This window comes from Odocoileus virginianus, chromosome 23 (assembly GCF_023699985.2).
Source record: "Odocoileus virginianus isolate 20LAN1187 ecotype Illinois chromosome 23, Ovbor_1.2, whole genome shotgun sequence".
Classification (NCBI taxonomy): domain Eukaryota; kingdom Metazoa; phylum Chordata; class Mammalia; order Artiodactyla; family Cervidae; genus Odocoileus; species Odocoileus virginianus.
The window spans coordinates 13,423,136-13,443,179 of NC_069696.1; the positions used below are offsets into that span (position 1 = coordinate 13,423,136).

The 20,044-nt window shown below is 61.8% G+C and overlaps 1 protein-coding gene and 1 long non-coding RNA gene across 4 annotated transcripts in view; one reads left to right on the forward strand and one right to left on the reverse strand.

The window, feature by feature from the left end:
• The first annotated feature begins 2,000 nt into the window (after window positions 1-2,000).
• GRAMD4 (GRAM domain containing 4) overlaps window positions 2,001-20,044 on the forward strand; it is a 63,088-nt gene continuing 45,044 nt past the window's right edge. The window contains exon 1 of one of the 3 annotated variants that reach the window (XM_070453519.1): window positions 2,001-2,126. In XM_070453519.1, coding sequence (XP_070309620.1) covers window positions 2,098-2,126 — 29 coding nt within the window. In that variant the 5' untranslated portion in view covers window positions 2,001-2,097. Of the gene's footprint in view, window positions 2,127-5,941; window positions 5,966-17,954; window positions 18,068-20,044 lie in introns of those variants that run through there. The other 2 variants (XM_070453520.1, XM_070453522.1) reach the window with 2 other exon arrangements.
• LOC139030580 (uncharacterized) lies at window positions 11,280-12,162 on the reverse strand. The gene is made up of 2 exons (XR_011482965.1): window positions 11,954-12,162; window positions 11,280-11,572 (listed from the first exon to the last, which is right to left on the reverse strand). It is a non-coding gene; the product is annotated as an uncharacterized lncRNA (long non-coding RNA).

Below are 20,044 nucleotides of genomic sequence, written 5' to 3' on the forward strand. Positions count from 1 at the left end.
TGTTTGTCTACACGGCCTGGCTCAAAGAGCTTCACTGAGTTACACAAGCCCCTCTGCCCTGACAAGGCTGTGGTCCATGAAGAAAAAGCACTGAAATCATTAGTTTGAGATGTTTGTTTTTGTGATTATTCAGTAATCTTTTGTTGGGCAACTACTTTTTCTCTCCCCCAAGCAAAAACTGGTGTGTATCTTGTTGCTGAGTCTCTGAGTCTGACTCTTCGCAACCCCATGGACTGTAGCTCTCCAGGCTCCTCTGTCCGTGGGATTTCTGAGGCAAGAATACTGGAGTTGGTTGCCGTTTGCTTCTCCAGCTAATCTTCCCGACTCAGGGATTGAACCAGCACCTCCTGCACTGTGGGTGGATTCTTCCCTGCTGAGCCAGCAGGGAAGCCCAAGGCTTCTCTCCTGACCTCTTTGGAACAAGTCTCAGAGGTACCCGAAAGGCTGCCATCCTAGGCTAAGTGAGTCTGCCAAATAAAACATAATTCTCAACTTTTAGGCTGTGCAAATTTTTTTCAGTTGACACTTGCCTCAGGGAATGCTTCCGGAGCACTTGAGTTGGGAGCCTTGAGGACTGGATTGGAGGTGGGGAGGTGCGTTAGGGTCTTGGTGTGGTGCGGGGCGTTAGCTGTGGATTCTCGGAGGTGCCTGGACTCCTGCTGTCACTGGAGGAGGGCCGGGGAGCTGGGCTGCAGACACATAAAGCAGATGGGACCATCAGGGCAGAGCCCAGAGGACCCGCTGCAGGAGTGGTGGCTGAGAGGTCCGTCGGACCTGGGGTCTGGGGTCTTTTGGATCCTCCCACTCCAAGCCCCAGCAGCATCCCCCAGGTCAGGCTTGGGTGAGGAGTTAATTGTCCCCCCACCCCCACCCCGCCGTGTGCAACCCAGGATGAGGACTTATGTTTTTGGAGGTGTGGTCCCCTCTACCTGTGAGCTAGCCAGCCTTAGATTCTGGAGGCTAGGGTTGGGTAGGGTTCTCTTTCGTAGGGGGGCTTCCCTGGTGGCTCAGAGGGTCAAGAATCTGCCTAAAATGCAAAAGACCTGGGTTCAATCCCTGCACCGGGAAGATCTCCTGGAGAAGGAAACGGCAACCCACCCCAGTATTCTTGCCTGGGGAATCCATGGACAGAAGAGCCTGTCGGGCTACAGGCCATGGGGTCGGGTCGCAGAGTCAGACAGGCCTAGCTGTCTCCCCACCCCCACCCCCACCGTCTCCCCGCAGGGGACGTGCAGGAGAGTGGAGGGTTGGTGGAGGGTATTTCTTGAAGGAGAAAGCAGTCTAGATCCTGAGGACAGGGAGACCCCTCCCTTGGCGTGGGGCTCAGCCCTCGCTAGGTATGCCAGCCTAGAGGGGGTGCGTGCCCCGCACCGACCCCCACGCCCCCGCAGGCACCGTGGCGTCTGGATAAAGGCGGTTTCCTTGGGATGTGGTCGCCACGGGAGGGTGGCCGTCTTGGACCCAGGTTGGAACCACAGGCGGTCCCGCTGCGGCCGCCCCTGGGATGCGTGGCCGCCGGACGGCCGCACGCGTGCCCGTGAGTGGCTGTGCCCGCGGCGTCTGCCCTACAGACTCGCGGGGCCGCGCGGCCCTGGGTGCAGGCGGCGGACGGCCGCACGGAGGGGCCGCCGCGCATCAGCGTGGGTGCAGGTGGCGGGGGCGCACGTGCGCCACCCAAACAAAGGCGACGTCGCGTGACCGCGCTCGTTCTCGCGCGCGGACTCGCCAGGGCAGGCGCGCCCCCGCGGGACCGCCGCGCCAGGGCGGGAGGGGAGAGCCCAGGCCGTGCAAGGGGGCGCGGCTCCTTTAAGGCGCGGCGCGGGGCGGGGCTAGCCGGCTCAGGTCTTGGGGCGGGGCGACGCGGGGCGGGGCTTTGGGCGGGGCGGCGGCTGCGCAGGCCGGGCCGGGGGCGCGCAGACTCCGCGCAGCGGGACGCGAGCGCGCGACCTGGCGCCGCCGCCGCCGCCTCCGCGCTCGTGGCCCGGATCAGCGGGCCGCCGCCTCCTCCGGGCTCCCCGGCGCCGCTCGGCTCCCGCGCGGGCGGCAGGTGCAGCGCGGCCGGGCGGCTGGCGAGGGGGGCGCCGAGGCGGCGGGTGGATGAGAGGTGGCCCCGATCTCCGCGCAGGGTAAGCGGCGCGCGCGCGCGGACGCCCACTCGCTGGACACGCAGACCCGTTCGGGGGCTGGACGGCCCTTAGCCAGGCCGTGCCCTCCCCGCGCCCGCAGCAGCGGCCCTCCGAGCCAGGACCCGCGCGGGCGCGCCCCGCATACACGCCCCCGGGTCCCGCGCGGCCTGGGCGCGCGTCACGGCCACCCCCCGCCCGCGCGCGCGGGCCCCGGCGTCTCCGGGTCCACGTCGTGCCCTGCCGGCCGGGGAGAGGAGGACGTCCCGTGGGCGCGAAGCCTGAGATGGGAGGGTGGTTGGTGGGGCGCAGGTCCCCGGGTCCAGGCTGGGGCGCGGGTGGGCGCGGTGAATGTCGTCTTAGGAACTCACTCCTGGGGGACACAGGAGAGGTGGAGGGCGACCCCGGCCCCTATGCCCCTGGAGATGACCCCGCCAAAAAGTTGCCCTCCCCGCACTCCTCGATTTGCCCCGTCTCCTTTCCTTTTGTTCCGGACTTTTAGCTGGTGGGGCTCTGCTGGGGCCCAGCCTCGCTGGGAGGTGAGGCGTAAGGCAGCAGTCCCCAGCGTGGGCGCCCCCTGCCCGGGGCAGGCCCTGCATCCCTGGGCAGGCCTACCACCAGGTGGACTGGGGCACCTGTCCGTCCGGGAGCTGGGCCCCGGGGCCTGGACCTGAGGCTTACCGGCTGGAAGCAGAGCCCGCTCTGGGGGTGTTGCCAGCCCTACATTTCCGGAGGCGGGGAGGATTTGGTTTGGGCGACACCTTTTGCAGCGCCGGTTTCCTTTCTTGCCTTCCTAGTTCTGTGCATCCCCCCATCCCCCACAAGAATGGAGGTGCCTGGGCCCCAGCCCCCATCGCAGCCCCGCCTTAGGGCTTGTCTCAGGCCTGGGCCAGGCTGGATGAGCAGGGCTGTGCAGCAGTTGAGAGAGAAGTTTGGGGTCTTGTCTGCATGGCATCTGCTCAGTGACCTTGGGCAGGAAGGCCTTGAGCCATCCCTTGCCTCAGTTTCCCCAGCAGTAAGCGGAGAGGGGGCTGACGAGAGCATTAGATGGCATAGCCCCCACCCCGCTCCCGGACTGGACACACCCAGGGCAGAGATCCCAACACCAGGAGAGGCCGCGGTGCCCTCCCTTCCAGGTGGCTGTTGTTACCCTGACTCTGCCCGTGTGTCCCAGGCCCATTTGGGGACACAGAGTTCGGCTGGGTGAATGTGTTCCTGGTGTTTGCCCTTGTCCCCTGCTAGGATGAAACCACAGTCTCACAACAGTTAGCTGGGACCCCTGGGATCAGAGACCTGGGTAAACCTGCCACTCCTTCCTGCCGCCACCCCCTGAAGACTCCCTGCTGGTCCAGGTCGGGGCCTGGCCTTCCTGACCTTCCCTCTGCCCTCGGCCTTGATGTTGCTGCTTCTGCAGCACTGTGCTCATGGGCAGGGGTCTTGACCTGTGGTCTGGACATTGCTGGACTCATGGGGGCGGGGTGTGCCAGCTTGGTCCTGGGGCCTGGGGAGGTGGGTTCTCCCCCCCACCCTGGGGCATCTACGTGGGTGCCTCCCCTCCTCTGCCCTTCTCTCCGCTGGGCTGCCGTGGCTGATGGGCTGCGGGGTGTGGCCGTCCCAGTGATGTAGCCTGGGGATGGGCAGGGCCTGTCCCCATGCTGTCTGTCGGCCCACGCTCGGGAGAGGCATTTCCTGGAAGTGGCACAGGGAAGTCTCCGCATGTGTCCTGCGTGATCCTGGCCCCCCTGAGCCTGCATCTCCCACCAAGGCAGGCAGGGGCCCTCCGTGAGAGGAGAACCTGCTGGTCTCTCCAAGCCACTGGCCCGTGAGGCGCTCCTCTCACCTCTCCAGCCAGGGCGGGCGTCAAGAAGCCGATGGTCGCCAGCTCCGTGTGATCTCTGCTTCCCCTGCCCTCTGGGGCCTCACCCTCGCCAGCCAGAAACAAGGAGCACTGGGCGCATTTTTCCTGAATCACCGTTTCTTGCTGTCTGATGGAATAGAATAGCGGCTTGGGCACGATGAGCACAGTGTTATTAGGTTCTAGTGAGAGTGCTGTCGCCAGGGGAGGCCGCAAGCCCGAAGCGCGCTTCCTCTTTGTATCCGAGTATCTGAGCGATGTTACGGGTGACGGATCCCAGTGCCAGGCCCAGCTTGCATCTCGTAACTCAGTGTCACCCGAGAAGCGCAGGGCTCCCCTCGATGTTTCCAGGGTCTGACTTGTGTAGGTGGCTCTGAGCACCCGCAGGTGGGTGGACAGGGACACCTGTCTGTCTCCGGTCATCTTGTGGGCAGCAGGGGGCCCCTTCCGGCTCCCCACACGTCTCAGTTTGGGAGTTCCCTCCTGAAGCCTACTGCGCCCGAGCTTTGCGCGGGGGTGGGGTTCCCATTGTGGAGCGGTGTGTCTCCAGCCAGGCCCTCATTTCTGGGGGCCGCGCCCTCTCGGGGACCTGAGCTGATCACCCTTCTCACAGGGCTTCTGGCCTTTGAGCCCTTGTGTGAGGCCGGATGGCGGGCTTCTGTGGAGTTGGCGCACTGAGGCCTCGCTGAGCGCCTAGGAAGTTCTGGTCTGCAGAGGGCATGTACCCGCTGGAAAGGAAGACCCCGTGGGGGCCGGGTGACCGGCCCATCCCCTTTCCTGTGAGATGGGCGGGGGGCTCCTCACTTGCCGTCCGCAGGAGGGAGACAATCTTAGAAGCCTAGTACAGGGTTGCTCCCCAGCGGGGCTGCGGACAGCCTTGGGGTGTGTAGCAGAGCCTTCCCGTTCTTAAAGAATTTAAAAAGGAATCGGGCGGTAATGAGACGTGGGCTGTGAAGGTGATGACAAGGAGGATTATGGACGCTCTGACCCGGGGGGAGCAGCTTCTGTTTATGAGCCCAGACCTGCGGTGTGGCCACTCAGGTGGTGCTCAGAAGGCCTTTGGTTGGGGACCTGAAAGCTGGCTTGGGGGCCTGGGGCACCGCAGAGGGTCGAGGTCTGAGTTCTCCTCGGCTTTTGGGTGGTATGGCAGCGGCGGCTCTCCTTGGGTCTTTATCCTGGGCAGAATCCAGAAAACGCCCTCGTATCTGGGGTGAGAGTTCAGGTGCAGGCCGCTGGGCAAGGAGGAAGCCCGGGTCCCTGCTGGGGAGGCTCGCTTCATGAGTAGGGTGGTGAAGGCCCAGCCAGCCTGGCGGAGGAGTGGCCTGGCCGTCGGCTTGGAGCTGGCCGCCGTCGGAGAAAGGCGATCAGTTCACTTGAGAACTTAAAGGCAGGCCGTCCGACTTCTCTTACAGACGGAGATGGAGCAAGAAAGGGAGGGCTTCCCTAATTAGAGAAAACCGTGTTCTCTGCGCCTCTGGTGTCCGTGTGTGGACTGAACCGAGGGGCCGGGCGGTGGCTCGGGACTGTAATTCACCACTAATGACAGTTGCCGTCTCGGAGCTCTCGTTAAGACTGTTTGGCCTTTGAGTTATAATCAGGGTTGTGACTGTGTTTAAGCCCTGTGATTAAAGTCCCCAGTGGTTACACCGGCAGACAGGAAGTACTGGCCTGTCCGAAAAAAAAAGAACGGTAACAGAAATCACTCAGTTCAGCGTCAGACGATGTTGTGCGCAGTGTGTTTCGCCCACTGCCCGTGTGGTTCTCACAGCCTGGCTCTCACCCTTCCCGCAGATGCAGAGACAGGTCCGGAGAGGTGGGCAGCTGGCCTCAGCCCGCAGTGAGCTAGGTGGCTCAGCCAGGACGGGAACTCAGGTTGTGTGACTATCGTGGCTGCGCTCTTGATGATCAGTGGACTTTCTGGCGGTTTGTGAAGGAAACATAAGGAGTAAGTCTACGGTCACGATGAGAAGCCTCTCTGCCTTCGCAGGTGCGCTAATAGCAAGTGCATCTCTTATCCCAGGCCTGATCGTGTTCCCTGCATTTTACATGATTGATTTCCATAACAGCTGGAGCTTGGGGCTGTTATTAGCTCCCCCTTACAGATGAGGCAGCCTGGGCACAGAGAGGTTAAGTAACTTCCTTACTTAACCAGCGTGTGAGGCCACACGCTGGTGAGTGGCAGAGTTGGGTCAAATGGGGCAAAGGCCTGGTCTGTCGCTGTATGTTCTTGGGCAAGATGTTTAACCTCTCTGGGCCTCGGGAAACAGGGGTCTTGGTGTGGAATACAGAAACTGGAGGCCCGAAAACTGGCCCTGGCCCAAGCTGGTGGCATCTGCACTGCCTCCTCCAGGAAGGCCCTGGGTGGGAGCCCCAGCCGTTGCTGCTTCCCCCAGGAGGAGGGTCGTGGTTACAGAGGGCAGCGCACCCCCTCCCCAGCACTGGCTGGTTTGGGTGGAGCACCCTGGTTGTCCCCTGGGAGATCAGACCACACCCCAGCAGCAACACCTGACACCAGGCCTGGGCGGTTCCCTCTGTGAAGCGGGGAGGCCTGCAGAGAGCCTGGCTCTGTCCCTCGGGAATGGATTTTGGGAGGAAGGCATGCGTACCCAGAATCTCCCGGTGCTGCCAGACCCAGTTTGGGAGAACCAAGTGTGCCCGCACCATCAGGGCTGGGTTGTCTGGGGGCCCCCGGGGAAACACTCACCCCTCTGTGATCAGGTCCCCCCCTTGGTGGGAAGCGCCGCTGCCTCCAGCCCTTCCTGTGGGCAGGGGGTGGGGTACATGGCACAGGGAGGCAGAAGGCCCCCTAGTTCCCCGGCGTGGAGTGCGGAGTGGGCACACCTGAGCCCAGCCCTGGGTCCCAGAGGCCCAGCCTCCCTCTCCAGCCCTCCCCCCTCCACCTTGGTCGATGGGCGCCGCCTGCAGGGCTGTTGGCACGGCAGACCCTCGCGTTGGGCACATCTCTGCTCCACCCCGCCTTGCTGGGAGGCCTTCCCTGGACACCCTGACCACAGAGCCCCCCTCACTTGCTGCCCCCTCCCTGGCCAGCCGTTGTCCTTCTCCCAGGAGGCAGGAGCTGGCTCCCCCGTCTGTCCTGTTCTCAGCAGCCAGGGTAGGACTGGGTGGAGGCGCCCCTTGCAATGAGCTGAGGCCATGGCCTTGCTCTGCCCTCGGGGGGCCCCTCCAGGGGCCAGCAGCTTCGGGTCCTGGGGTACTGGCTGTGGGGAGCCCACCTGTGGCTGAGCTAAGCTGGGCCCTGGCGGTGGGGAGGGGCTGGGCTCCCCAAGGGCAGAGGGCAGGCCGGACAGTGAGAGGGGTACACTTGACCCAGGTTTAGTTCGCATGCCGTGATATCCACCCATCGCAAGTGCAGTTCACCGACTTCCAGCGGATCCACAGAATTGTGCAAGCATCGCCACAATCTAATTTTAGAACGTTTTCATCACCCCGCTTCAGCAATCACTCATTCCCTCTTTCTCTCCAGCCTCTGACAACCACTAATCTGCTTTCTGTCTCCACGGATTTGCCTGTCCGGGACCTTTCATATCTGTGGAATCATAACGCTCTGGGGCCGTTGGACTCTGCTTCCCGTCACTTAGCGGAGTGTGTTTGCGTCCGTGTGGCAGCGCGCAGTGGCAGAACTGTCCGGGCGCCTCTTCTGAAGGCAGCCTCTCTTCCCAACCCCAGGTGGCCCTGGACCACCTTTTCCCATGAGTCTGGGGCGGCTTTCCTTGCCTCACCATGCACCTGGGGTCAGGCCAGAGTTCGTGGCTATCTGAGAACTCCTTGCTGGCACCATGAGCCATTTCATGTGACTCATTTTCAGTGGCCTTCAACACATTTAGCATTCCTGTGAGCTGCACACAAGTCACCGCCTTCAGGAAGCCTTCCTGGCCTTCCCTTGCCCCTGTATTTAGGGCCCTTGTGCTGTCGTACTGTGTGTGGTCCTCTGTTTACCCACCTGCCTTCTGAGCTCCTGGAAGGCAGGGGTCCCCCTTTCCATCCCTTCCCTGGCTGGCCTCGTTGGAGACAGGGTCTGGGGGTGAGGGTTGCAGATGGTGGGGAGGGGGCGTGTTTGTGAAGGTGTGGGTCCCACGGGCGCGCGCTCTGGCTGCCCCGCCCTTTCTCTCCCTTGATTACCTTCTGTTCGTGTGTGATCACTTGACTTTGCAACTCTGTGTCCTGTGTGTCCTGCTCAAGGGCAGGCCCGGGTCTGGCTGTGGGCGTCCTGGGTGTGACAGCAGAAGTGCTGAGTGAGCCCGCCCTGCCCGCCCCGCCCCACACTGAGTACATGCTGGGGGTTTGGTTTTCTTTTTTTCCTTTAATAATCAACCATGGTTTTTAGAAACACATTAGATTGATAGCAACATTACAGAGATAACAGGAGAGGGCCCCTGTGCCCGTCCCTTCCCACAGTCTCTCTTATTACATCTTAAGCCTTAGTGTGGGACGGCGTTACCATTAATGAATGGACCAGTGTGGATACATCGTTAATTGAAGTTTGTTGTCTGTTCAGACTTCCTTAGTTTTCACTGGATGTCCTTTTTTCTTATCCCAGGACCCAGGCCGAGGTACCATGTTACATTTAGTTATCAAATCTCTTTCCGATTCCCTGGACTGAGACAGTTTCTTGGACTTCTCTCTTGTTTGATGACTTGACAGTCTTGAGGCATTTTTAAAAATTTGTTTATGTGTTTATTCCTGGCTGCATTGCGTCTGGTTGCGTGGGCTTTCTCTAATTGCCCCGGGTGGGGCCTGCTCTGTAGAGCGGGCCCTGGCTTCTCAGCACCGCGGCTTCTGGCTGCGGAGCGTGGGCTCTGGGTGCTCGGGCTTAGTTGCTCAGCAGCACGTGGGATCTTCCCAGACCAGGGATGGAACCGCATCCCTTGCGTTGGCAGGCAGGTTCTGAACCACTGGGCCACCAGGGAATTGCAATCTCAGGGGATATTAGGTTCACTGCAGATCCATCTCCTCTGGAGTTTGGACAGCTGGAACTCACCTGTCGGAATTGGATGTTTTCTTCCTGGTTAGACAGGGGTCGTGGGTTTTGGAAGGAAGAGCAGAGAGGTGAAGAGCCCCCTCCCGCATCAGGGCGCGTGCCGTCAACGTGACTGACTGGTCCCTGTGAAGCTGGCCGCGGCCACTGGGCTGATGTAAACGGAAGCTTTTCCCTCTGTCAGGAAGGAAGGGAGAGGTTTGAGGGCAGGGTGTCTGTAAGTGGTTTGGCGTCTTCTGAGTGTGGACTTGTCTCTCTCCCTCATTTGTTCGTTTGTTCGGTCGTTTCTGATGTCAGTGTGGATTCACGTGTGCTTACTTTATGCTTCGCGTTCCAGTGCAGTGCCACGTTGTTCCAGCTCTGGCTGCCGGGAACTCCTCCAGGAGGCTCCTGGGTTCTGCTGATGCGCCCCCGTCAACGTGGGGCGACGTGGGCAGCTCCTTCCTTCCTCCTGACCCGACGGGTGCTCCCAGCCCTGGAGTCAGCCAGTTCTCCTCTCACTGGAGGACGGTTTCAGAAGCCAAGATCCGGGCCAGGCCCGAGCTCGTGGCTGCTGGGGCGTCGTCGTTCTGGGCCCGCTCCGCTGGCGGAGCGATGTACACAGTGTGGGCGTGCACACACCTGCAGCCGCTCCTGTGTGTAACCCCCCGTGTCTGCATTCAGCGAGACGTGCGCTCCTTCTACTGATCCAGCCTGTAGTCTAGTCGTTACCACGTGGACCCTTCTCCGCTCGCCCATGAGTCAGTCTCGTTCCAGCAGTGGGAGACCCGGCTCCCCCATTCATCATCCTGTGACGTGACCCCTCAGTCCCAGCGTACCTGCGGAGTGGGGTCAGCCTTATCGCGGGCCCTGGGGAGTGGCTTCGAGGGCCGGAGTGCTGTGTGCACGCATTTCCGGCTCCTCCAGGTCCTCGCTGTTCGGCACGGAACACAGGCCACTGCGTGTTCTCTGCACGATGCACTGGCCCTGCAGAGGCTAGGGGCCACTGCCTCCCCAAGGAGGTCTGCAGGGAGAGAGAGAACCAGGGGGCTCCCCGCCATGCCCGGTCACCCCCCGGCCTGTGGGGACAGGCACAGTCGTGGCATCCCTTTGAAATGTGAACACGGAGTCAGCTTTGAACACAGCCTGGAGGCCCGGCCTTGGCCGCCCTAGGAGAAGGGCTGCCGGCCGAACCCTTTGGAGCTCGACTCAGATGCTGGTGGGCCCGGGCACTCACAGCGGAGCAGGGCCGGGGTTCAGAGGTTGGGTCCCTTTCTGGGAAGGAGAGAACTGGGGGAGTTCCGTTCTGCCTCCCTCGGGCCCCACGCCAGCTCCGGGCAGGGCTCCGTCCGCCTGTGTGTGGGCCTGGGGGTGGGGTGGGCTGCCGCTGGAGGCTGCTGAGCAGACCCTGGGCAGGTGGGGCAGTGAGCAGCGGCTGGGTGCCCACCTGTTTAGGGCCAAACTGGTGGGCAGGGGGCAGGCACCCTGGTCCCGGCCGAGGGTTTGCTGGCTTTGCACTTCAGAGCAGAGGGCCCTCCCCACGTGGGCAGGCTTGGAAGATGCCTGGAGCCGCAGCTGTCCCTCCTGATAATGTGGCAGGGACCGTGGACAGGACCCCGGCTGGACCTCTGTGCGTGGTTCAGCGTCCCGGTTACCTTGCACCACGTGTCGTGGGCCGGGCTAGGTGTGGACGCTGCTGTCTACACCTGTGGGTCACCACGTCATCCTCCCTGGGAGAGGCAGGGGCTGGCCTGGGTCAGTTTACCCAAGGTCAGCCCCTCTCCAAAGCTCCTGGAGACCCTGCTAGTGTGTGGTCACCCCTCTGGCAGGACTGGGCTCCGGGCCACGCTGGGGGCGGCCACGGTGGGACATGCGGCTGACACGTGGCCGTCTGCCCCACCCCCACCCCTCAGCTGAGCACCCTGAGCGCGCTCATCTCCCCGCTGTGGGGCTGGGCCCTCACCAGCGTGTGCCACGTGTCCCCTGGTCCTGCCAGGAGGCATTGAGGAAGTGGGGGGAGCTGGCCAGGGGCTCAGCGGGCGGGGGCTGCCCTGGGTGGGGGCGCTGCCTGGGAGTGAGTCCCTGCCCTGTTGGAGGCTGCCTGCTGCCGTCCTGCTGGCCGGCTGTCCCTGCTCGCCGCGCCCCCCACCCCCGCTGGGTGCCGCCCCCATCCCTTCTGCTTCCTGGTTCCTGTTTGAGGGTCTGCTGGGTTCCCCATGACGGCCGCGGGCAGCCGCCAGGGGATACTCAGCTGGACACACGTTTCCCCGTCTCTGACTGCGGAGCTCTGGGCTGACTGCGGTCATCTGTGGGGTCACAGCTACCATTTGGGATGGGGTCTGTGTGCTGGGGGCCGTGCCACACCCCTGGGCTGAGCCCGGTCTGAGCAGTGACAGCTGAGGGGGAGGGGGGGCCATGCCTGGAGGGCTCCTGGGGTGGCAGAGACCGGGAGACGGGTGTCAGCGGTGGCCTCGGGCGGTAGCTTGGCATTTAGAACTCTGATGCAACTTGACTCGTTGAGAAAACACACCGACCTCCGGTATCACCAGAATCTCGCTCCGAGAAGAACCGGGTTAGGACGCCCACGGGGTCGCCACAGAGCACTCACGCTGCTGATGGCTGTGCATGGAGGGGATGTGAGTCACTTCTCAGGTGCGGGGTCCCACGGGTGAGCCCTGAGGGGCACGGGCTGGGGGTGGGCCGGGTGGGGGCTGCTGCCCCCGTCTCTGCAGGCTGAGCCTTGCGGTGTCCCCCTCCCTGTTCCCCTGGGCGTGCCCTTGGGGTCCTGTGCCGGCCTCTGCGTCCAGGTTGGGTGTCCAGGGGCTGGTGTCTGCAGCCCTTTCCGAGTCCATCCAGAGAGGAAGGTCGGGGGGAGGCTGCCTGGATGGGAGTCCCCCGTCCCTGCCCCGAGGGCCTGTGCCCCGTGCTGCCTGCTGTGGGGGGTGTTCCCCTGCGGCTTGCCCAGAGGCCCTCCCCACCCCCATCCTGTTAGGTGAGTACCTTCTGGATCAGGAGGAAAAGCGTCCTGTTTCACCACCACTGTTTGAGGCGGCCGGGAGGTGTGTGGACACGTCAGCATCTAAGAGTCGGGGCGGGGTGGTGGCAGGGACCCAGGGTGCTGGGTCGGGAGGGGGGATTTCGAGGACTGAGGTTCATCCCGCTCTTCAGCAGATGTGTGGCTTCACTGCCGCCAAGCAGGTTTGGGGGAGAGGAAGTAAAACATGAGTCAACAGGCAGACAGCCCTGGGCTCGAGGTGGGGTCACGGGCGGAGCTGCCGGCAGGATGGCCCAGGAGGGCGGGCCAGGCTGCAGGGACCACTCCTGTGCCTGCTGCTCCCGCCGTGGCAGCCTTTGTCCCGGGGGGGATGGTGACCAGTGATGGTCTCGGGGGCGAGGTGCTGCGCTCGCCCTAAATGTCCTCTGAAGCTGGACATCTAGGACCGTGACTCCGGGGCGGGTAGGGCCTGGCATGCGTGTCTGCCCCAGTAACCCTCGTGGGCTGCCAGCCCCGAGCGCCTGCCTGTAGGTGGGGAGGACAGAGCGCGCCCAGGAGCCTGCGTGACTGCCCCCATCCCCACCTCCACCTGGCAGGCGAGGAGCGGAGGTCTCTGGGGAGGCCCCCTGGCAGCGCCTGGAAGGGGGGTCAGGCCTGCTGGATGCCAGGGTCAGTCCAGCGTCGGCGAGAGGCCGGCCTACTGGAGGCGGGAGGAGAGACACGGCTGCTCGCCAGCCGTAAGAAGCCTCAGCCAATGGTCGGCATCAGGCAGCCGCCTCTGCTGTGGGGGAACCAGCTGTCTTCAAAGGAGCCCGGGGATGTCGGGGACCCCCCTCACTGGCCCAGAGGGACGGTGGCGGGACCCCGGCTGGCCGGGGGGCATCAGGCGGGCTGCCTGAGGATGCCCTGGGCACGACCCCCCTCGGTGGGGCCAGGGGGTGTGTGTGGATGGCTGCCACCCCTACGGCCACCCCGGAAGGGGCCGCCTTGTCCCCGCTTGGCACATGAGTGAGTGGGAGGCAGAGTCCCGGTAAGGGGCTGGCCGCTTGCTGCCCACAGGCCCACGGCCTTGTCCCTGGCTGACGTGCTCACTCCTGTTGGGTTTGAGTGTTTCTGAAGGTCAAAGCTGTCCTCTCTGGTAAAGCACGTGGGGCCTCGTGTAGACCGTAACCCTTTGCCCCTGGTCCCCCCCTCCGGGCTCTGGGTGACCGCCCCCCCACTTTCTGTGTGTGCCCGAGGGCTTTACCACCGCGCCCACCTCTGTCCCACAACAGCCGTTGTTCAGTTGCAGGTGCCAGGCGCCCCCAACCTTAGCCGGCTCCACCTGGCACACAAGCTGGGATCCCGGGGCGTGGGATCTAGCCCCCTGACCAGGGACAGAAGCGCAGGGTCCTAACCACGAGGCTTCCAGCTTAGGGAAGCTGGAGGAGCAGGCGGGGCCTGGCCGGGGCCGAGGTGGGTGGAGGTGGTCCTTCCTTATCTGGGCCCACGCAGTTGGGAAAGCCTCTTCCTCTTGGTTATCTGATTCGGGACTGAACTGCTGCTGTATCTGATAGTGGACCGTGTGGTTTGGGCCCGCGTTGACAGATCTGAACGAGGCCAGGCTGACGTCCCTGGTTAGACCCCCGGGAGGCCCGAGTCCTACCTGCCCTGCCCGCCACAAAGGGAGGGGGTGGGCCATGGCGTTGATGGGACACTAAGTGTGTGTCCAGCGCTTGGCCGAGGGCATCAGGGTGTGCTGGGGGGAGGGGGGGGCGCCAGCTGGTGCTTGTTCCCCCAGACTCCCCACCTTGCTAACTTGAGTTGACCATCCATCTCCTTTTAAGTTACGCAAGTGTGTATCTTTGATAATTAGCCCCTTAACTTTCTGATTAGAAATACGAAGTAGGGCTTTCCCTGGTGGTTCAGCGGTTAAGACTTTGCTTCCAGTGTGTGGGGTGTGGGTTCAATCCCTGGTCAGGGAGCTCGGATCCCACATTCCTCCTGGCCGAAAAACCAAAATGTGAAAAACAGAGACAGTATTGTAACAAATTGCATAAAGTCTTTAAAAATGGTTCCTATTAGGAAAAAAAAAAAACTAAAGGATCAGAAAAAAAAAATCTAAAAAAGCACGATCACTGGAGTGAGTTGTTGGCACGGGGTCCTTGGAGCGAGGACGCCCAGCCCAGGCCTCACGCCGACCCGGTCACTCGGGGTGGGGCCCGGCCGGGTTGGGTTTCTCTCCTGCTCGTGTTCACTGTTGGGCTGGGAGCAGGCGGGGGGACCGCCGCCTTCTGCACCAGCGGGTTTCCGTCCTGACGGTCTCTGCATTCCTTGCACGCGTGCCCAGTCATTTCAGGCGTGTCCGACTCTGTGACCCCGTGGATTGTGGCCCGCCAGGCTCCTCTGTCCCTGGGACTCTCCAGGCAAGAATACTGGTGTGAGTTGCCATGCGCTTCTCCGGGGATCTTCCCGACCCAGGGACTGAACCCCGCGTCTCTTACGTCTCCTGCATTGGCAGGTGGGTTCTTCACCACTGGTGCCACCTGGAAGCCCTAGGCTTACATTTCTCAGACCGGCCCTCCCACTGGCTCTGACCTCAGCCAGCCCAGGACGCAGCCGGCACCACGGGAGGGTTCTGCAGGCCCCTGCCTGTCACTGGTCTGCACACTCAGGCTGACCCTGCTCTGCTGAGTTTAAAACTCCTGGCAACAGAAAGAGCCGGTGATGACCTATTTATAAAGTATTTCAGAGTCACTTGCATGAATATTTCGTCCTAAATTCTGTGTAATTAGAAGATACAAACCCTACTCTGGGATTATTTTTGTGCACCAGCATAACCTAAATTAGAATTCTCTCCATGTGGGTTTTTTAAAAAGAAATCGTTGCAACAAAAACATAAAGGAATCAATGTTACCTTCACTCTTCTCAGATGGTTACAGATGCTGTTCCTGCCTGAGTGACGTGGGAACCTTGTTGCCTGGTTTGCAGACCCTCGTCTTTACCCAGGGGTTTCCCTGGTGGCTCAGAAGGTGAAGAATCCGCCTGCGTTGCTGGAGACTTGGGTTCGATCCCTGGGTCGGGAAGATCCCCTGGAGAAGGAAATGGCAACCCACTCCAGTATTCTTGCCTGGAGAATCCCATGGACGGAGGAGCCTGGTGGGCTACAGTCCACGGGGTCCCAAAGAGTTGGACACGACTGAGCGACTAACACACAGACTTCACCCCGAGCAGAAGTAAATCTCGTGGAGATGTTTAAAAAATCCTCATGAATTCTGACTTGAGGCTGAATTCTGACAAGCTGTGGCTGGATTCCCACCTGATTCCCACCTGCCAACTCTTTTTTTTCCCCCTAAACACAGCTTCAGCCAGAAGTTTCCCTGCGGGTGAGCCTGGCTGTGAGCGTCCTTAACGTGAGGCCTTCAGGCGGACGCAGTAGAGGGATGTGAGGCTCTGGTCCCTCCAGCAGATGGTCCAGGGGCCTCTCAGCTGCTTGGCTGCCAGACGTGGGGGGCAGGTTGCAGGACGCGCTGCTTCCGAGACCGAGTTTCCGGAGTGGCGTATGTGGGCCTCGAGGAGACTTTTTCAGGGGAGACTTGTGGGCCGGATCTTCTTTTTTTCCTGTCTTTGGACCGCAGGTGCGTTGAATTGGAGATGTCATAGCCCTTCGGTCACGATGTGCAGCCTTTTCAGGTCATGCAGGGCCTCTGCTCTGTTTAGTTAGTAACTTTTAGTGTAACAGGCACCCTCGAGTTCACCGCCAGAAGCTGGGGCCTTCCGGATTCCCCCCCACCCCGCCGTCGCTGAGCCTGAGACCTCCGCTGTGTGCCCCAGCTCCCTCGTTTCCGGGGGCCGACACTCCCGCCCCGTGTGCACCCCCAACCTGAGCCATGCAGGCGGTCACCAGGGGAGCAGCTCTCCTGGCTCACCACACCCCGGGTCATCGAGGGCTCCCTGTGCTGTGGGGGATGCTGAGATGTGAACGCAGAGGACCCCCGGCCTGCAGCACCACCCGGCACTGCCTGCCCGGCGGGGATGACGGGCGACGGGCCCTTTGCCCACGGCCAGCGGCCGAGCCGGGCCTCCCAGGTCTTTGGTGTGAGATGCTCCTGTTGCCCTGTTCATGGGCTCATCCGGGAAAGGGGTGGGCAGGCTGGGGCCTCGCGGTGGGGAAGGATGAGCCGGCCTCCTGGCAAGGGGCCCGGCCACCCCCTGCCCTTCGCTTTGAGCCCGGGTCCCCGGTGGCTGGACTGGTGGGCAGGGCTCTCTGTGGACACGGTCAGGGTCACGTGCGCGTGGTTCCAGCGCTCCGAGAGGGGCTTGGGGGCCAAGTGGCTGCAGCATCCCTACGCCTCCCCAGACAGGCCGCCGTGTGCCCAGCCCAGCTCCCTGCTACGAGACCCAGCTTTAGGGTCTTCCCTATTCCTTCGCAGGGATGGGCCAGAGCTGTCAGCCTGCCCAGGTGTGTGTGAGGGACTGACGGGTGTCCGGGAAGCCTCTCCTGAGGGGTCGCGGGTTGCCTGCCGCAGCAGCTGTGTGGTAACTGCGGGCACCTCACCCCTCTCCTGGGGGCGGGGGGCGGTGCTTGGCAGGGCTTTGTGGGTCTTCCTGTCTTCTCCGCTGAGCCAGTTGGTGGGATTCTGTTCCCTTTCGCAGTGGAGAGGTGAGGCCCCGAAGGCGGCCTTGTCTTGTCATCTCAGGGCCTTCCCCGCTGTTGCCGAGGCCTCCTGATTGAGCTGCAGGGTGGCCCAGCCACCTCCCCAGGTGGGACTGGAAACCCATCCATCTGGTTAAGCCAGGCGTCCATGCCTGCTCTCCCCAAGTCCTGCCCTCCCTGGGGAATCCAGGACCAGACCTTCAGGCCCCTCGGCCGTAGTCTGGGAGGGTTCTGAAGTGGCTCTGACCGGCGAGCAGGTGCTCTGATGCTTTGATGCTGGTGGCCTGGCTGGGTGTGGGCGCAGGAGCCGCCTGGGCCGACCGGCCTGGCTGCCCAGGGCCAGCGGATCCCGGCAGGATCGGGAGCCCGGCAGCCACAGGCCCCCCGGGATCTGTTTCCGTGGCGTGTGGGGTTTTCCCCGAGAGCCGAGCGGGGCCCCCGCGGTGCCTGGGTGAGGACGTGCGGCGAGCTGGGCTCTGACTCGGGTCTGGGGGAGCCCTGAGTGAGCGCCCTCGGGTTTCTGGCGGGTTTACAAGGGCAGCTGTATTTGCAGGCTACTCTTCTGGGGGCAAGTTTATGGAGAGTGGAGATTTTTATCCATTTTATCTGCTTTCCTAACTCGCCTTTCGGATGCAGCACAATGTGGCATGTTCTGATGAGCATGATTTTTCAGTGCATTAAGGGTTTGTCAGTGGCTGTGTTTTTGTGGTCAGGCTTTGAAAACGCTAGAGAGCTGTTTGGTTCTCTTCTGCCGCGGCAGGTGGAGTCCGGGAACGCAGTGTCGGGAGGAGGTGGGGCGGGGGTAGTCTCTGTCTTGCTCACTGGTTTTCCTTGCCTGAGGATTCTAACTGACAAGGTGTGGGGCCCTGTCTGTGCGCAGCCGGACACGAGACACTTTACGTGCCCCTGCCCTGCTTACGATGAAGTGCCGTGACACGGGCCGTGCGGGGACGGCTGGCTGAGAGGTGGGGTCAGGGCAGGACGGCCCGAGACTGCCGGATCCCCAGCAGATTGGTGGAACCTGGGGCACCAGTCCTGTGTGGTCAGTCCTGCCCTGGAGCTGCCCAGGGCACCGGTGGAGGAGCCTGTGTGTGTGAGCGGTCACATCGTTAGTTATGTAGGATGCAGACGGCTGTTAGCTTTTCAGACCTTGAGCCATTATTTTCAAGCTGTGCTTTGGGTTATTAAGCGCTGATGTCTCCCAGTGCTGTAACCTGCACTTCGTGTCGTCACTCAGTTCTCCGGAAGCCGGAGCTGAAAGTGTGTGCACGGTTGAGCCACCTGGAGCCTCGTAGCCACGCAGGCCAGTGGTTTCCGCCACGTCTGTCCTCCCAAAGCAAGGACTCACTCTGCTTTAATCCCCCGTGCAGGAAAGAGACTGTCCGAAGGCGCTGCCCACGTGGGGCCCTCCGCTCGAGGCTGGGTCAGGAGAATCCCAGGTGCCTCTTGCTACCAGCGATGCGCTCTCCCTATGGAATTGCAGGTAAAGTGAAGAGTTGCAGTCTCAGCTCTCAGGCTCTGGGAACGGCTTGCCGTTTACAAGATGATTTGTCCCAGGGTCCTGCAGACCGGGGAGCCCTGTAGCCGCCGGATCGTTCTTTCCAGAGCACCTTTTTTGGAAATGGGATGTTGCCCGCCTCGATTTCTCCAGGCGGGCAGCGCCGGGGGTCTGGAGAACTCCGACTCCAGCTTGTAACTGTGCCCACAGATGTTGGCTGAGCCCGGCACCCACCTGCCTCTCTCCTGGTGGCAGCATGTTAGGTCCCTGTGAGGGTCTCTCCGCAGGGCAGGATGGCTCAGCGCCCCCCTATCCCCACCCCCCGAGGCCACGCCCTCTCCTGGTGCCTAGCCTCCGGTCCATGGCCCCCCACGCCCACCGAAGAGGCCAAGCCTGGGCGTGGTGTGTGTGAGACCCCAGGCCGCTCTGCAGGGCACACCGTGGCCGGGGCTGGGCGTGGGGGCCAGGCCAGGCCGGTTGTCCAGCCTGCTTCGCATGTGTGGCCGACTCTCTGCCTCTCCCTCACCTCCTGACCCAGGGTCTTGGGTTATGTCTGTGGGCACAGCCCTCTGCCAGTGCCCAGCTGCAGCGGCCCAAAGGCTAGGGCTGGGGTCATGGGCGCCTCGGGCTGGTGGGGGCATGCTCGGGGCACTGTGTCCAAGCTGTGCCTGCAGTCCTTCCCCGCGTCCCCGGGACAGGCCTCAGGGTCTCAGGCTCCAGTCTTGGAACCCCTCTGCTCGTGAGTTAGCGAGGTCACCAGAAAGCCTGCTTATGTGAGATGTATCTGTTGCTCTTTCCCATGTTAGAAATTAAGCTAGGAAATTTACAAATGCTGATTTATTAAAAACTGCCCACTGTAAACCCACTACACGTTAACATAAATAGTGTAATTTTGTTTTTTTTTAAAGTCAGTAGTTTTCCCCAAATGGGGGAAATTAGTGAAGGGTTTTGCAGGTGGTGGTTTTTGCAGGCCTTGACAGGATCTGGTCAACTGAAGATGGCTGGCTCCTCCGGTCCCTACCCCACCCCCTCACCCATCAGCAGGACCAGTCTGGGAAGCACATGGAGTCTCAGGATTGCCGCTCAGTAGATCTGGCCTCCTGGGTGTCCTGAAAGCGTCTCGGGGACCCCCAGGCTCCCGGACCACGCTCTGAGCAGCGGGAGAGAGAGGTCCCTGCCCTGCTGAGTGAGGGCTTCTTTTAGTTCTTTCTCTGTTTTGTTTGAATCCTTCCTATTTCTTTCATTTTAAAACCTTAATTTTGAACCTCATTGACATGGTCTGGTCCACACATGCAGGAAGTCTGTTCAGAAGGGGCTGAAGCCCCCACCGGGTCTCCGTCCCGCATGCCCCCTCCCCCCACGTAGTCCCAGGACTCGGGCTGGGGGACACCCGCGCGCAAGGACCCCACTCTGGGCAGGTAGCTCGCGCACACTGTGTGAAACGGCCTCGCCGCACGTCATTTTGCACGTGTGAGTAGGAGACACTCCTGGAAGCGGAAGTGTGATTTCCCTGGATTTTGCGGAATTGCCCTCCGCTCCACCCCCCGCTGGGGGACCCCGCCCCCTCGCGGTCTCACCCACGCGCCGCGTTCTCCCCCAGTCTGTTCGGGAAATGGCTTCCCCGTGTAATCTTAATTTCTGTTTTTCTCTTTGTGAGTGGAGGTTAATCATCGGTCCATGTGCTGGAGGACTGTTTGTTTTCTTTTGCTGTGGACTCTCTATATCTCCTGGCTATTTTCCCCCAGGGCTGTTTTTCAAAGTTAGACAAATTAATCTTTCATAATATGTGGTGCAAATGTTTTTCTCTGTGTTAGCATGTATATTTGACTACTGGTGGAGGTTTTTGCCTTGCAGAAATGTGTTTTTAGGGTAATCTGTCTTCTCCTTTATCCTGTGTTGTGTCTTGCTTGGCAAGAGTCTGTCCAGCCCCAGGTTCTGAGTACCACCCCCCAGCCTCGGCTC